Source organism: Synchiropus splendidus, chromosome 1 (genome assembly GCF_027744825.2).
Source record: "Synchiropus splendidus isolate RoL2022-P1 chromosome 1, RoL_Sspl_1.0, whole genome shotgun sequence".
Classification (NCBI taxonomy): domain Eukaryota; kingdom Metazoa; phylum Chordata; class Actinopteri; order Syngnathiformes; family Callionymidae; genus Synchiropus; species Synchiropus splendidus.
The window spans coordinates 17238762-17256399 of NC_071334.1; the positions used below are offsets into that span (position 1 = coordinate 17238762).

General features: G+C 42.3%; 2 protein-coding genes across 2 annotated transcripts; one reads left to right on the top strand and one right to left on the bottom strand.

Moving 5' to 3' along the window:
* Positions 1–810: 810 nt before the first annotated feature.
* LOC128755492 (proteasome subunit beta type-11-like) lies at positions 811–1809 on the bottom strand. Its single transcript, XM_053859157.1, has 2 exons — positions 1200–1809; positions 811–1118 (listed from the first exon to the last, which is right to left on the bottom strand). Exons 1-2 carry the CDS (start codon positions 1807–1809, stop codon positions 811–813), a joined length of 918 nt encoding a protein of 305 aa, XP_053715132.1.
* Positions 1810–2766: 957 nt separating this feature from the next.
* Positions 2767–15764, top strand: LOC128755545 (protein sel-1 homolog 3-like). The gene is made up of 23 exons (XM_053859281.1): positions 2767–3133; positions 4823–4949; positions 5322–5440; positions 5619–5734; positions 6013–6062; positions 7305–7428; positions 7496–7634; positions 7769–7909; positions 8331–8530; positions 8610–8789; positions 10366–10488; positions 10548–10688; positions 10769–10831; positions 10913–11089; positions 11171–11298; positions 11597–11680; positions 11759–11840; positions 13562–13637; positions 13711–13832; positions 14007–14128; positions 14195–14303; positions 15196–15214; positions 15372–15764. Exons 1-23 carry the CDS (start codon positions 2767–2769, stop codon positions 15596–15598), a joined length of 3036 nt encoding a protein of 1011 aa, XP_053715256.1. The 3' UTR covers positions 15599–15764.
* The last annotated feature ends 1874 nt before the right edge of the window (positions 15765–17638 follow it).

Consider the following 17638-nt stretch of genomic DNA (forward strand, 5'->3'; position numbering starts at 1 on the left):
AAAGCTTGGAGGGAAACACAACTCAGTAAAATAATCCGTAACAAGCTGCAAAAGTTTTGATTTCCAAAGAGGAGAACATGCTTGCCCTTGGAGCCTTACACCAATTATTTCTTTTTGAAGTTTAAACAGGGAGATTAATATTGCAGGAGGATGAGGAGCTTTATACCTTTTGCCCTAATATCCTGAGTGGAGTTACAGTTGCATGGATGATGTAGAGTATTCTTAATTTACTACCATGCTGGTCAAACAGAAAGAACTGGCGAGTTCAGCATTTTTTTTACTTATTCATTAATGTATTGGAGTGTCAAAGGAGCTTCACAAGACTTCTGACAGCGAGCACAAATCAATTTCACTCATTATCATTTATTGCCACAGCTGAATTTGTTCCCTCACTCATGGAAGTATATCAAGATACTCGCACAAGAAACGGCTCTGCTAAAATTAGTTTCACTTTCCCAGTCGGGCTGTTATTCCCTGCGCCTCGCCTTGGATTCTCTTTGTGTTGGTGTCAGAATCAAAGACGCACGGAAGTCGGTTCTAATTATCACACGTACAAAGTGGTATGTTAAACTTTTACATCCAAACGCCAGCAAGCAGAGCGCTGTACCAACAGATTTTGTCATGAGCGCAAACAAAAAAACTCACTTAGCTGAGACGGAATATACATGCTCAAATCATTTGAGAAGCAGTCCTTAGGATGGCACGACCGTCTCTGATCATTAATTTAGTATACAGCGCAAAAACGACCTTCATCTCTCCAAAGTCCTCCAGTATCCTTTACAATTTTGTTGATTCTTTACGTAGCAAAAATCATTCTTTCCTTTCTCGCATTGCTTTTTCTCTGTAATATTCTGGCTTCAAATCCTCTCTTTTTCTCCGGGTCCATCCTGTGGAGGAGACATGGAAAATGTCAACATAGTTCCCAGAGTACGCGTCTCTGTGTGTCGCTCTGTAAACGGCCTCCCTGGCCAAGGAAATGGCCTCATCTGTTTTCAGCTCCCACTGAATTCCTTGGTCTAAAATTGAGTAAGCGTAAGGTGAACCCGAGCCCACTGAGAAGAGGGTTCCTTGCAGGCGAGTTCCATCACTGCAAACATAAAAAAGATCAGGTCCTGAGGGCTGAGTTTTCAACTTGTCATAAACTTTCGGGATGGCTGCTTCTTTGTCTCCATCAAGTCGGCATCCGTCTTCGTCTCCTCCATCCCACCCACACAAGGTCGCAGCCACACACACCTCTGTTCCCTTAAAGGGATGGAGCATATGAGAGAACATCTTGGCAGCGCCACGCGTGGATAGCCGTCGACCATTACGGAGATGGTACAGTCGCAACTCTCGAGCCAGCAGCCGCTTCCAAACGAAACAGTCGGCAGAAGTCCCCGAGGTGGTTCCTACCAAGTGACTGTGGATGGGAAATATCTTCTGAGAAGCTGGGCATGCTACAAGTCCTGAGCAACTGGATCTGGTGTCTGCAGCAGCCAACACACCACCCTGAAATACAAAAGCCAGGGTGGTGGTGCCGTGTGACATTGGAAAAGGCAAAGGCACAGACTCATCCGATGGTATGGGGAGCGAAGGAAAAACGCTTTCATGGACAGACCTCTGGAAATTCTTGACTTGCCCAAACTCAAGTGGACTTTCAGTCAAGTAGTCAGTGAATGGTATGTAAAAATTAACCACGCTGGAGGGTTTAGAGAGGTGTGAAGCCGTTACAGCCCTAGAACTTGATCTCCAGCTAAGAGGAGAAGAAGAGTTGGTTAAGTGATCCACAACATTTCTCTCACTGAAGTTGCAAAAATCCTCTAAAGCCATCCGATACAGTTGTTATTTGAGGGTTTTGGAGGAAAAAAAATGCCCTTGGTGTCGGTAGTGTTTTCCTTCTGGCAGTCAGTGCAGCAGTATCCCTCTCTATATACACACACGTTGTCCTCCACAACAAGCCATCAGCATCAGTTTCCAAGCTCCTTTTCTCTTCCCCGTGAAGCGTAACAAGCAGTAGCCCATAGGTAATTAATTCTGGCTTCAGTATAGTTGTTTCCTCAGATCAAATTTCTTCAAAGTTCCACATGTGTCCATGCCAAAGAGAACACAAGAAACAGAGGGCACAGCTTTTGGCATGAGCATATTAAGTGAAGTTAAACTTTGCTTTGATGATTCACTCCAGGAGTAAAACCTCTTAAACTCTGAAAGTAGTCTGAATGCACTTTTTTGTATTTTCCCACAGCGCTGAGTTAACCCAGCTCTTTAAAGACATATAATACACAGGATTGAAGTGGCAACACCTGAAGAGCAAGTAATTCTAGATCACTGGGTGTATACTGTCACTCACTCTGACAGTCAGCATAAGTGGCGTGGTGACTACTAGAGTGCTTACCAAGTCTGTGAAAGGGATTGATAAATCGCACATGATAAATTACTTTTATTTTTTTCAATTTTTAAACACAAATGGTTTAAAATGTTGCGCTTAACATTTGGATATTTTGCCACAGCTGCTATTTTAATGGTAAGACAATTTATTTTAAGATCGCACACTGGATGGTGTCATTTGTTGGCTGAAATGTTGGCATGTTGCTGTCCTATGTCATAAGGCTTAAAACATTAGATTTATGTCTTGATAAATTTATAATTATTGATTTCCAACAGGGCCTTGGCGTGAGTACGGACAACAATTTCATAAGGTTCGACTCAATCGCCGACAATGTGGAGTCCAGGTCAGAGGTCCACGTGTGGTTTCATTGCTCGAGTCCTTGTCGGCTTGTGATGGAGATGATGGCACCCACTTGGAAGAACAGACACTTGGTAGTCTTCAGAAAGAGCTGGAACAGCAGCCACCCACAACAGCAAAGTTTCGAGAGACTTGTGGTTAAACTGCCCCCATACATTTTATATCAACAGGGTTTCTTCAACAGAGACATTTTAGAGACAGAAAACCTCAGAGTCTGTGGTCGGTTAGTCTATCACAACAGCTACAATGAATCTGGAACGCCTCAAGAATACATCAGGTCTTGTAAAGTGTTACGGATAGCGCCACTTTCGGAACGTCCAAATAAACCTCAGACAGAATGCCCTTCATGGTCGGCCCTAATGCTGTGGCAGACTGAGAGAAAGAGACTACGCCAGTGTCCACAAGAATCAGGTCAGACCTTATTCATTTTGTCCAAGTTATAGAAGTCATGCCCACTCACAACATGAACATTTTGTAGCGCCTCTACTCTAGTCCTGTTCGCCCATCTGTTTTCAAGGACCACCTTAACATAACTTACCAGAACTTGCAGCGCCAGTCTGGCTGCCAACTGCTTGTGCTCGACTCAGGTTATATTAATAACATTTTTCATGCTGGACTCCCAACTGATATTCTCAAAAGAACACTTTTAAAAAATTACAAAGTTGCTAAAAACCCAAGATTTATTGGGGGAGCTTCACTGCACGATTGGTAATACTTTCCAACACTGCTTTTCAGTGACAGAAAACATCCAACACAATTTTGAACGGGATGATGAAACAAGAAACTGAGACTCTAATTCGGCACTAATGCTAGTACTATTTAAGTGTAATTGGATGTCCAAGACCAGAGCCTCATTCTGTTGGCTCAGCAAGTAAAACAGTGAGAAGATGTTGATTAGAAGTGGAGGAGAATGAACAGACTGCTGCAGAACCAACGGGTGCAGAAGTCAACATGGTATTTATCAGTGTAAAATCATGGCCTACAGCTGTGGAAAAAAAATGTATACATTTTAAATTATCTTCTTGGTTCGGAGTAGAATAGCATGCAAAATAAGCCTGTCACTTATTTCTTCACTTTTTTTTCCCAGAAAGTCTTGAGTTGTGATATTAGTGGGGGGAGAGGTTGAAAAATGGGTTTCCAAACAAGATGTACATAATTACTCTTATCATGAAGTCTGGAATAGTAATTCAAAGAAATGTTTATGTATATAACTTCATCATTCTTAACAAGGAGTCACCACAAACAATACAACAGAATAGAAGAAAGACTGAAAGACAAGGATTTAAACTGACAGAAAAATAAAAATATGCAATAAAAGTAGAGCTGCCAGACTTACGCTGTCAATCAGAACACAATATTGCATTATGGTTGGATAGTTACGGTCCATTATTCCACTTATTACTGGACAGCTGTTGAGGAAAGGTTATGAAGTAAATGAGAATTGGTGAGTCTTATTTCTTACACCTTGATAACAGATATCAACCAACAATGGAAAAGTTGGCGAGAAGGGGGCTTTTATTCCATCAGGATCAGCAGTCATGTTGGATGGATAGATGGATGAGGGTGAACTGTTGAGATTCTTCAGCATCTTCCTATATCGTTCTTCTACATGCAGCCTCATAAAAGACTATATTTTCCTGCAATCGACAAACTGAAAGGTGAGGGCAGATGTTCCTTCAGGTGTTGGGCACCTGCTGCATATAGGTGAAACAGACGAACGGCCCAAATGCAGTCTGACTCTAGAATCGATGAAACGACGGATGAAAATGGAGCAGCTACTTTGTATTGTCTGAAAGATTGTATTGTTAAAAGCCCGACACTCCCTTAATTGTATAGTGAGCCATTCTTGTCACGAAACACTATCATCATTTGCTCAAAGCAACGGTTGCATTCTTTTATTTGTTCATGCCAGAGGTGAGTCTTTAAAGTGTTCTCTCACTCTCATGCCATTTATGTGACTGAAATGGTTACGAGTAACATTGGACAATCCAATCAGGTTCCCTTTTGTTTGAGCTAAATTATTCTCCCTGAAATGACAGCACTTATTAATAAGCCTGGTCTTTAGTGACATTGATTTTCACAATGTTTGGCCTTCTGCAGAAACAATCCAATTGTTGAAATTCCCACTGGCCAGTACCGGAGAGAGGTTTGGATTGATGAGGAGTCTCCCACCCTTTCAAAACAGAGCACTGGAGAGGACCAGACGACAAGCTGTGAAGCAGCCAAGGTTGGAAATAAGTATTTGAAACTTTTATTTTTGGTTCATTTTTTTACTGATTTTACAGTCAATCCGAGCGGCATTCACAGACGGATGAGCCAAACTTCTCCTGTAGGTTGCAATGTTTGACGTTTGTATAGGCCAGATTGATGGGCCCCGGGTCACTAAACCTTTCCCACTCGTTGGTAGCAGCTTGTAAAAACACAGAACACTTTCACTTCACAGCGTTTAATAAGCGCCTCTACACGGATAATGAGGCCTCTTCACCACAGCATGAACGCTATTACTTTATTTGGGGTCAGCAAAGCGTCTGTGTCAGCAGTTTAAAAGCACCTTCACGCTTCTACGGCTAAGTACATGTTTCGCTTCTCTGTCTTTTAGAGCCACTTTCTCTGTGTGGATCTACCTTCTGAAATTTTGTCAAAAGCTTTGCGGGATCATCCATCATGTTGGCAGGAGTAACCAGTACGAGTCCGTTCTGATGCAGCTTACTGACACAGGTGGGTTACACTCCTGTGTGTGTGCCTGCAGCTGAAACCAGTTGCACTGAGGTATCAGGGGAGAATTCTAAGCGATGATGTGTGTTTTGAGAGAGTTTGGAACAGACTGTGCTATGTATTAATAAAGGGCTTCAGACCTCCTGTGGTGAAATATATGGCTGTGATATCTCCTGTGTAGGGGACATCATAATTCAGGCGCGCTTGACAACAGAAGAAGATGAAGCTTTACGAGCTGCTGTGGCGTTGCCCCTGCGGAAATGGATTAGACTCGATGCTTATATACAAAACTCAAAGGTAGAGACCGTCATTGTTTGCCTTTTGAGAGGGGGGATAAGGGACGGGAATAATTACACAGCTCACAGCAATATCACATAGCCATTCTTTCTCATCTGTATTTCATTTGGTAGCATGGCTTTGGAGTGTTTTATTTCCTCTTGGAACAGCAGTAAAATCCTGAGAGATGGTCTCTTTCCAGCTGGGAAACTGCAGGCAATCGGAGAGCGTTTTGTTATATGAAGTTGTTCACAGCTCAGTGAGCTTTAAGCTTGTTTATTGTTTTGTTTGACTTTCAGGTGCTGATGCAGTCAACATGGGGAGGTGTGACCCAGAGATTTATCTATCAGTAAGATATTTACCAGTTATGTTTTTGTTCACGTGACTTCATAATGCAGCAGAATAATGAAAAATACAATTATATTGAAGTTGCCAGAGGGCAGAGCTTTTTGTGTCTCATGTCTCTTCACCTGTGGAAATGAACGCACAGCTTTTACTCGAGCGAGTGAGTAAAGAGACTCATCAATTGCTCCCGTGGAGGATTTTCAAGACTAAAGTGACCCCCAGGCCACGACCGCTTTCATCAGTACTCTAGTCACATCAACACTCTTCTTACATCAGTACTTGCAAAGGAAGTTGTTCCTTCATATCCCTCATGACTGAACCAACAAGCAGGTCCTTTTCTCAGGCTTTCATTCTTGGTGTCTGTCCCTAGTTCTCCTCCTAGCCACTGCTTCCACGGACTCCTCATGTACTAAAATACAAGTCACCACCGCCACCAAGTCCTTAAATCTCAGCGTGTGTTTGACCATTCACTCTCAGTTGACTCTCACATAAAAAAAAATCCTTCAGTTAAGAATCAAAGCGCTGCTCTCACTTGCTGACTAAGAAAAACATATTGATGTGTTCGTATTCTCCTGTCTGGACTACTGCAACTCTCTCCACCCTGGCATCAACAGGAACTCTCCATCACACCTGTAACACACGGCAGCGCGTCACTCCAGTGTCACTGCACTGGCTCCCTGACCACTTCAGAATCGACTTTATGAATTTACTGAGAACTTTTTGTGCCCGTCATGGACTGGGCCACGACTACATACAGTTGTAGACATTCTGACCCCCTACGAGTCAGTTGTCTCTGCTAGTTGTCTGATAGCCAAGGCCGATTGAGCCCTCTCCATCGGGGCTCCTGAACTGTAGCAGGTGCAGCCTGCCAGAGATGATCCTTAACCCGAACACGAACCTTTATAGCTCATTTTACTAGCCTCGTATTTCTGTAAGATTATCCACACTCTGTACTTAGTTCTGCTATCACTGAGACAATATCCGGCCACATTCGTGTCTCTGTGGATGTTTATGCAAGTCAATGTGAAACTACTATTCGTAGCATATTCTGGTGTAAATTCTCCTTTGTCTGTAAAGCACCTGTAAAGGTGCTATATAAACAATGTTTTATTATCGTTATTATATTAGTACAGTGGAATAATTAATTGTGGAAGAGCTTCTCCCCATCATTCACCGAAGACGACAATATGTACAGTATTATGCAATTATTACACATGCAATGTTTAAGTGAACAAATATGTTACAGGTTTAGGAACAACTTACGCTTTGATGACACGGACGGATACTTTGTCTTTGGTGGCAGCAAATATATGCCAGGCATCGCTGGCTATTTTGGGCCAGCGAAGTACTATCGTCGTGGAACTCCTGAGGTAAAATGACTTCCAGTTGTTTGGTTTTGATGTTTCGCTAAAATGGAGTTCTGCTCTTCACTTCCAGGTTAATAATCCACTTCCTGCGGGTTCAATATTCGCTGAACTAGAAAAGTTCCATCATGAATGTCAAGAAGCAAACTCATTCGCAGCTTCTTTTGTGAAGGAAGTCAGCGACAGGTATCTCTTTTCACCACTGAAGCAAGGTGAGATATTACTGTGACAACACCTTTATGAGGGCGCAACAGTAACTCCTCAGGGATGGTATAAATGTGATGTGCACACCTATTAAACCCGGCAGAATCACTGTTGACAGAATGCGTTTCATGTTTATTTTCAGGTGTCTGTGCTTCCCACGTCAAAAGACCATGGGGTCATTTTGGTGAAAGAATGAGCAAACAAACATGGAGTTGGGAGTCACAAGAGAAATACAGAACGCTTTTCAAGTTCTTGCAATCAAAGTTAGAAGCTACAAGAGCAGGTGTTTTCAAATGTCGTCTCTGTTTATAACCTTGAACGCAATATGTAGAACTAAAGGCTTTAGAGTTTAAAAAGGAGCAGGAGGAAGTTCCCTCATAATTATTTATAAATCCATTTTTAATTCACTTTCTTCTTCCCCAACAAGTGATTCAAATGTCTCTGAACTTGCAAACACATCCTATCCATGTAAATAATGCAAACATTTACATTTTATTTACTTATTTTTTTTGCAAATTTTACTCATTCATTATTAGTTTTTTCAGCACAGTTCGGTATTTTTCTTTTGTTTGGGGGGCTTTTTAGAAGTTAAGATTAATTAAACCGTCTTTCTGTTCTTAAAATATTATTGAGATTTTATCCTCACTTCTATTTTCTCTTTCCCCAGCAACAACTTCTAAAATTGTTAACCACTCTTTGTGTAGGAGCGTTTGGCTTGGGGAAAATTGGAAGTGCGCTGTTTAATGAAGCCGTTCTGAAAATGGTCACTGGGAGTCAAGTCAATATAACGTCTGAGGTGAAGTTCCTTCTTCAAGCATCATCATGCTCTGGACATCACAAGGCTTCTCTCTTGCTGGCTGCGCTCCACCTCTCCGGCATGGGACACCCAGTCCTGCAGCAGAAGGTGAAAACAGCATCCACTGTATTTCTTAATTTCCACTCATCGCAGCATCACTGACGCTGTGTTTTCCTATTGGTTTCAGGGTCATGTCTACAGTTTAGTTGGTGCGGTGGCTGACAACCGCTTTGCCCTGATGCATGCTGGGTACAAGCATGCGCTGGGACTCGATGGATTTCCACAAGACTTAGACATGGCATACAGCTACTATTCCAACGTGGGAGAGCAGAGCAGCTCTGATGTTTCCACAATGCACAAAAACAAGGTCTGTCTATTCACAGAAGCAAGGTATACCAACACCAGGCATCCATCTAAAAGCACATCTGTGGCTGCATACCAAACACACATTCAACACATAACCGTGAACTCATTAGTTCATAATATAGAATATGGAATGATGAGAGTGTAGTATTTTCGAATTAAATAAGGAAGAAAATGCAAATAAATGTGCGAAAACAAAATGTGAGAATAAATATGGAAAAACATATTCAGTGGAAAAAATTTAATTCAAGTACACTAAATTAAATATAGCCACATTGATTTTTTTTTATTATTTTATTATCTATTAGTATCTCATTTGATTTATTATTAGTTTTCAATATTATACCCCAATTTATTAAAAAGGTCACTCCAGTCATTCCATAAATGCCTATAGAGAAACCTGAAGATAACATTTCATTTAAAATATATCCTCCAACTTCTGACTGGCTTAACAGTATTGAAAAAGTAAACTGCTTTTAACCACTGAAATACTTACCTGGTTTCCCCCCGAACTCAAAATACAGAGAGGTATATTGGTGCCTCGTACGTGTCTGAGTGGTTTTCTCTCAATGTGTGCCGTGCAATGGACTGGTGACGTCACCCATGATGTTGGTATAACACGTGACCCTGTCACAGGTTGAACACTGTATTTGACTGCTGAAAAGCAGTTTAGTCTGGAGACCTACAAAATTATCATGTTGTTGAGCGAAAAGCAAATTTTGTGGCCATTAAAAAGGTAATGAGTGAGTGTGCCCAAAACAGCACAAAAACATCTAAACAGTATCTGTGCGATCAATAGCACATTATGGAACAGTCCACAGGAACTCGATGCGGAGAAACAGGAATACACGGATTCAGGTTGTTGAGTTGGTTTTAATAAATCATCACTGTTAAGTTTATTTGAAATAAGTGCAGCTGCTGCTTGGACTCACTCACTGCTAATGAAGCCGAAGAGTCAGTTTAGAAGGGTTACTGCTAAATAAATTAGGGCCTCTGCTACCGAAATGTAGCCCTAATTGTCAGACACAAACTCATGAATCTTTGTAGTTATCTGGAGACGTTCTAAGGCGACTAACAAACAGTGTGTCGGCACTTTTTTAAATGAGACGACTGGGGGACAGGGACTCTTGTAGCAGTTAAATAAATGTGTTTTAATTCATGAATGAGCAATTGGGGGATTATTAAAGTTTTAGTGGGTGAGAAAACACTCACATCTTTCGGCGCGGTTAGATGTTCTGTCTTAATGGATACGATGATCCTGATTAGTCCTGGGAGGGAAGCGAAAAACAAAGTGGCACGACCAAATTTAAAGGAAAAAGTTTGAAAACAAAATCATATTTCCAGTGTGTTTGAGCAGAATGTGAGGTCCACGCTGACCTACTTGATGCTGAGCATTTACAGCACGTACAGAAAAGTCAAACATGGGACACATTATCGACCTGAGGGGTTTCATGAGAGCCTTCCCAGCTAGCTAGTGTGAGAGGCAGGGAGCGTCCGGGGTAGGACATCGCAGCATCGCAGAAGGCTCCAACAGAAACAATACGTTGTTTAATGCCTTTCTCTTATTCTTCCTTCCTCAGCAATCTGCCCTTGAACATGTGTATCTGAGTGATTATGATGAGCTAAACAACCGGGAAACCAGAAACAACGATGTCTACCACTTCCTCAAATATAAAGCGATGAGAGGAGATGTAGAATCTCAGGTATGTCAAAGTGTTTCCATCATGATGCTTCCGTTTACGAGTCCCTCTGATCTCTGCAGAAAAAGCTGGGCACGATGCTTTATTGGGGACAACACGGAGTCTCTAAAGACATCGGGAATGCGGTGAAGTGGTTTGAAAAATGTGCCATGCAAATGACGGATTCCTCTGCCCTCTACGAATATGCAATGTTACTGATCAAGGTGCCGCAATATGATAGGCCGGAAGGCCGCGCTCCGTTCACGTGCCTTCAGCTGTTATTGACTCTGATTGATTCCCTCAGGGTCTGGGTGTGAAGAAAAACATCACACAAGGTTTACAGCTGTTGGAGAAGGCTGCGGCGATGGTGAGCGTGCACTTTAATCAATGGGAGGATTTACAACATGTTCATGGACTTTGAATATCTGTTTGCGACGTCTGGTTTCAGGGCTCAATTAGCGCTTTGAACGGTCTTGGTTGGTACCATGGAAACATCCTGAAAGACCACAAAACTGCCGAGCAATACTTTGAACAAGCTGCGCTTAATGGAAGCGGCGATGGAATGTTCAATCTCGGTGTTTATTACCTGACTGGGTTGAATCCAGAAAGTGCCCAGAGGAATGAGGTTTGACTGGCACGCCCCATTATAATCCTCGGCCGCGCTCCTTCTTCAGCGGGCTGATACTTTCATGCGCGTGATTTGCAGGCGGCCGCTTTCCAGCTCTTCCTGAGTGCCTCCAGATCCGGCCACGTGGGCGCAGCCGTGGAGGCGGCCTGGTACCTGTCGACGGGGAGCCTGGAAGGAGTGTCTCGGGATGTGAAGAGGGCTGTGATGTAAGACGCTTTCATTAGTTTAGCCACAAACACTTTGTTCTGGGCTATTGCCTGCAGCTCAGTGACAACTAATTTCAATGACAGTGGTTAATTCAAGGTCAGAACCTATTTGCATATCTTAAAATAAGAGGCGCTGTCACTGCGTGGCTGTCTGGAACACAGTGATTCTGAGTATCTGCTCTTGCATCTAATGAATTTAAAGAAGCTCCTGATTTAGCAGATTTGTTTTTAGAACGACCCCAGCATATCAGACTATTTTTAGACGCAGATATATACAGTAATCGTTCATTACGCTCAGGATGCTTAAGGAAGTGTGCGAGGGGAATGGACACCTTGGATTCTTGGTCAGAGAGGCGCTCCAGAAGTACCTGCATGGCTCCAGGTTGGTCGTCCTCCTCTTTTTCTTGCCCTTGGTTCACCGTTTATCCCAGTGTGACTCCTCATCTGTGGGTGCAAACAGACAGACAGCACTGGTGATGTATGCCTTGGCCGCTGAAACTGGTCTGGGCTTGGCCCAGAGCAACGTGGCTCACCTTTGTCAGGTAAACACACATTCCGCTTTACTGTATTGTGCTTGTGGTCTCTAGAGGGCGATTGCTTTAAACTGAAATTGCCACTCTGTCTGAGCATTTCTATTACTGTTAAACCATTACAATCGCCGTAAAGTTCCAGGCTTAAACAGCTCATTTGGGGGAGAACAAAATTGCGATGCCTTGCCATTTATTAAACGGTGCTGAAACAAACCTTGAAGACTAAAGTCATACGCATCAAATATGCGCTACAGATTATAATAACATTAACTGTGTCAGGTAATTCTGTCAGACTCCCAACAATGATTCAGAACAGCAGTTAAGTGTGTCACAAGCAAAACAGGGTTTTATGACAGACGACTCCGCAGCAGCAGGGTGTAATGGGGCTTAAAAAGTAGGACTCCTGATTAAAAATGTTCTGACAAATGACTTGTAATAGAGCAATGTGTTTGTCGATAAATAGAACAATCCAAACCTCAGCCTTATTTTACGTTGCTTTGAGCCTCCCGGTTTTTCCTGAGGTTAACGTGGCACTACAGACAACAAGACGGCCAAACAAAATTCCTCATCAAACACTGAGAAAAATTCACAACTGTTGAGAGAATATTCACCTTACGTGAGCTCCATTAAAGTCGAAGAAAGGCAGTGAATAGCACCATATTATATAATCATTTCCTCACCATGGAAGAGTAACACGGATTGTAATCTTTTGAAATCTTTTCGCGATACAGGAGTGGTGATACGATTTCGGTATATTGCGATGATGAAGTTCAGCTATATATTGTAGTAAGAACCTTCATTTTAAGGTGGGAAATCAGGTAATGTAGTACAATGTCATTTGCATGAAAACAATTTGACTGTTATGATGTCACTCAGTTAGACTTTGAATTCAATTTTGCAGTTTAACAGAGGAAGTCAACGAAATAACTTTTCTAGCTGTGAACCGTGGCCTTGGATTAAAAGGATCTGATCGTAGGGCGCAGTAGTGGTTAGTACTGACTGTTGGCAGTACTAACTTCTAACAAGTAGTTAGTACTTAGAACTAAATTACCAGTTATGCAAACCAATGTGGGACATTAAGTGGGAAAGTTGGAGAATGATAACTACACTAAGTACGGAATGACAGTGAATATAAACGGAATCAATGACAGAAACAAACACAAGCTTCAAATACTGCAGTCGGCTGAGACGTCTTTCCCAGATCCGACTTCCCACATCTGACGTAAGTGGAATGCAGCAGGGATCACTGCAAATCATTCCAGTGATGACAACCTTTTGAGACGGGTGGAGCCTGTTGGAGAATAACTTGATAGGTCTCATTTGGTTACATGTGTAATGATTAGTTTATGGATAACTTTCTTTCCAGTGTGAACGTTAGTCAGCCATCCAACCGAGCCACATTACTTCCCATGAGGTCACCAAACTGAAAACCCTCTCCTCCCTGGCTGAGACTTTGCCCATGGACAGAACTGGTGACTGGAAAGGAGTCTGACACTGACAACTGTTAGGCTAAATGAAACAGACCTTATATTTACGGGTGTGACTCTCCATACCCCTGGAGCACAGGGTTATTCCCAGGGATCACATCGGTCGGATACCTTTACCTGTATAAATGCAGTAATAAATATGTATCAGATGGACAGTTTAAATAATGCTGTTTAGACAGCAATACTTCAATGTTTGGAACTGCCATTTGAATACAATAAATGTGACTATTTACGTCTGCCTCAAAGGAGCTGGATCTTGGTCGTGCATGCGAGCTGCGGTATCTGAACTACTCTGTATTACACTACAGTCCTACTCCTTCCGGTTAGTTCTTCTCAAAATAACCTGTCTGGTCAGTCTGCTGGACCAAGAGAGCAAATATTCTTTGACTCCACAGCTCTGCTGAAAATGGGCGACTACTACTATTACCATCCCCCTGGCTCTCAGGAAGAATCATTATCTTCACTTGGTCAGGCTCTATCGATGTACATCAGAGCGGCTCTCGCAGGCAGCCCTCAGGTGACGAATTTATTTGGCCTGTAATATCATCACCCTGTGATAAACTTAATTAAAGTTTCATGGACTCTCGCCCTCTGCAATGAAAACAACAAACAGAATAAAACATTGTTATTATACAGAGACTTGGTTAGTGAACCATCAGCAGCATGTTTATGAGCCCATTTCCACACGCAGGGGATGTTCAACCTGGCAGTGATGGTAGAAAAAGGCCACGTTCTCCCAAAGAAAATCTACAACTGGTTCAATACCTCCTTTCTCGAGGAGCGAGAGACCGTCGTGGAGACCATCTTACAGAGGTGCTTCTAAACCTGATCCTGTAACATTATAAAGTTCCATAATGTTGTTCTGTTCACACATCTTAGGTGCGTGGAGAGTGAAGACATTGAAGCAGCTTGCGCTTTATCTCTCCTCCGAGTCCAGATGGAAAAGGCCTGGAGGAGGATGAGTCAGAACTCAGCACAGATCATCTTGGTAGGCTCAAGACAATCAACCACCACGCTCCACTTTAACCTCCTTATGAGAATCTTAGCCACCTTAAATTATGGACTACTTGGAATGCAGACTGAGATGTCACATGAATAAGTCATTACGATCCTACATAATTCTCCTTTGAGGTCAAAACTGATTTCACTGTTTTCACAGGCGTGCGCATCTCTGATCTCAGCCATTGTCACTCTCTCCATTTCCCTTCTCCATTTCTTCCTTGGTGAGTCCTGATTTTCTCTTTGCCAGCAGATGGTGATGTTTCCTCAAACGTGAAACACCTCACGCACCAGAGTGGCCTGCAAGAAACTGGCTGTGCTATGGTGCCACACAGAATAGGTTTAGCAGCAGAGGAAATGGATCTACTGGTTAGAAAGTATTTCAATCTCACAACTCAAGTTCAGAGTTTTCGGTCGGTATAAGAATGTTTAATTCAGTGGCAGCAAATTTATCAACTTTGATTTACAAAAAGAAAAATGATTTGGTTGATGCAAAAGTCGAACGTCAGATCAGGTATTTAAGTAAACGTCTGGGAATGTCTGGGTAGGTAACTAAAAAGGGGATCCATGTATTTCAATGACGTTGACAAGGAATGGTGACTATTGGACTAGAGAGGGAGAGGATTAGTATGCTGGAGTAGTGGGCTACCTTCCAAATACATGAAGAATTTGTCGACCTCTGCGGGGAAACCTGAGTTTTCTTGTTTGCTCCCATACTGTGCGCTGTGCCGGGGTGTTCAGCCCATTGCTAGCCATGCTTAAAAATGCATCAAACCAAGATAAAATGAATGTAAGGCAATAATATTGGCTTAAAATAAACCACCATATTCATGTAAGTGAGCTCAGCTTGGCACCATTCTATTTGTTTTTCTGGCTTGTAGAGCTGCGAGCAAACTAAAGGTCAGAGTGGGTTTTCTTGGGCGCTGATTGAGCTCCTCAACCTGTGACCTGGCAGCCGGCAAATGGCTATAGAGTTCTGTCCTAACAAATTAGACGCTGAGTCACAACATCATGTTACATACGTTCGGTAAAATGTGTGATGTGGTTATTCACACAGGACTAATGGAATCCAAACATGACGCAGTGGCACTGAGGGCATCAACTGTCAGCCAGGATCTTATCACAGACGGAATCACGAGAGGAACAATCAGAGCGAGAGGAAATCTACGGACAGCTGTTACAAATGTTCACCGTCGGCTGCAGTGCATCACTGAATTAGCGGTTACGCTGTCTGGTGTTTGTCTGTGTGCCTGTGGTACCACACTGGCGTATCAGCTCTTGTGATGTCCAAAAGCTTCTACGGGGAACCAGCGGCCGCAACAAAACTCCTCTTTGTTGAGAGGCTTCACTTAGGGATGAGCCGAAGCACTGTTTGTGATTCAAAGACACGTTACTCATTTCCGTCTTGGGATGAAGATCTAGTCGCTGAAGAGCTTGATTCATTTTTCCACGTACCTACACCCAATCCACGGAGCTTTTCTTCGCAGTTCTACAAGCAATTCCACTCTTTTAGCGCACTGCTAAGCACTCGCTTCTTGAAACTCACTTTTTCCAAGAGATTTGATTCTGCCTGCACACACAAGGTCAGGGTGCAAGTTTGACACTTAAAGGTGTAAATGTGGTTATTATCAGGAGCACATGGAGAAGAAACAGATGAAGCAGCTGCAGACGCACAGATGAAGTGATGATTTGTCGATGATGAAGTGGATTCAATAACTCTGTGATTTTGCATTAACATCCAGAGTGTTAATCATTTCTCATCTACATTTGGCCGTTCCACCTTCGACCCCTTGCTGTTCTGTTGATACTGAACTTTAAATGATGGGCCCTCAGTCAATCAGTAATGTTGCAATGTCACAGTTGTGGATGATGAGACACGTTTATTTAACATCAGCTGTTGAATATTTCATCACAGAATGAAATAAATGAAGCGCAATAAATGAATCTTGATATTTAAATCCTGTATTAATAATTGATTAAGCACAGAGAAGAATGTCAGGTTATAGCTATGTGTCCTGTGGAAATGTATCCTCTTTAGAATATCACTATTAACAGTGCTTGAGTCATGAAATTTTAAGTGAAAATTATTGAAAAAATAGATGCAAGAACAAGAGCTGAGCTGTGAAGTTTGGCTGTGTTTTTGTATCACTGTTACACCGGTATCATGACCCCTCCCAAGTGGAAGCACAAGCCCTTTTTCCGACCATTTTGCAGAGGCCCATATTTTCCCCTTCCTTCTTAAATTTTCAGGAAAAAGTTACTCTCTCTTTCACATGCCCAAATGTGATGGAATTGTCCCACTTGCATCGCGGCGCTCATAAGACCCCACGGCAGCCCCTCCCACTCCTGCTCATACAGTGCTGAGCAGCAGACAAGCAGCTCTTCTGACCCACAGCGTCAAGACAGGTAAACATGGTACGTACAACAATGCCACTGGACACACTGATGATACTGGTTCCTAAAATCCGCCAATCCTGTCCCTATAAAGCCACTGTGTGGCTGAATGGTAAAAACAACCTCTGTGACAAACTGTGCAGGCTAAATACATTACATTTTAAATTCACATGCCTGACATGAACCAGCAACCTTCAGCTCCTCACTAAGCATCTTCACTTTAACAGAGCAAGCAGCGTTGATTTATTGTCGTGAAACAGTTGTATATTATTATAAAGTGAAATTTTATTATTTTATTTTTTTATTTTAGAAATTGAACATTCATAAATTTAATCAAACCAACAACAATAATTACCATAAGAAGTCTTTTAAGAACAATTGGAGGGCCTGCTCCTGGTAATGCCTGCTACTTGCATGGTTACAATAAAAAGGCTGAACTTGGATAACTTTTAGAGAGTGAAAATGCATTCAGAAAGCAAGGGAATGTACTTCGAGAGAATCACAAAGAGGAAAAATATTAAAATATTCAGAGAATAGATTGGTTGAAACTACTGCGAACTGAGAATAGAAATTACGGTTTGTCACTATCCTGATTGTCTTAAACCGATTTTATAATGCAGTATCTCTTGCTCCAAGATACTTTGCACTAGCTTTTCAGCTGATATATAGTACATATCTCCCAGTCCTGTTGTTCAGTAGGCTCCTATTGTGCCCCCTAGTTGGTAGAGAGGAAGTCATTTTTTTCTTCTATTTTTCCAAAACTACATTTCAATGGTGAAAACATTTGGCATATCAACTGCCAACGCTTTCAGGAGTCATAAGTCAGCAGGGATATTTTCCATGGTCATGTGACGTTGGCGTGCACTGACATAACTTACAGGTGCAGTTGCAGACGTGTGCTAGATTAAAATTGCCTCTAATAAATATGTG

Coding starts and splice junctions, on each gene's coding strand:
- LOC128755492 (XM_053859157.1), bottom strand. CDS start 1,809: ATGGCTTTAGAGGATTTTTGCAACTTCAGTGAGAGAAATGTTGTGGAT. Junction 1,119..1,199: donor GACCTTGTGTGGGTGGGATG/GAGGAGACGAAG, acceptor TGAAAACTCAGC/CCTCAGGACCTGATCTTTTT.
- LOC128755545 (XM_053859281.1), top strand. CDS start 2,767: ATGGCACCCACTTGGAAGAACAGACACTTGGTAGTCTTCAGAAAGAGC. Junction 7,910..8,330: donor GTTAGAAGCTACAAGAGCAG/GTGTTTTCAAAT, acceptor CTCTTTGTGTAG/GAGCGTTTGGCTTGGGGAAA. Junction 11,681..11,758: donor AAGTACCTGCATGGCTCCAG/GTTGGTCGTCCT, acceptor GGGTGCAAACAG/ACAGACAGCACTGGTGATGT.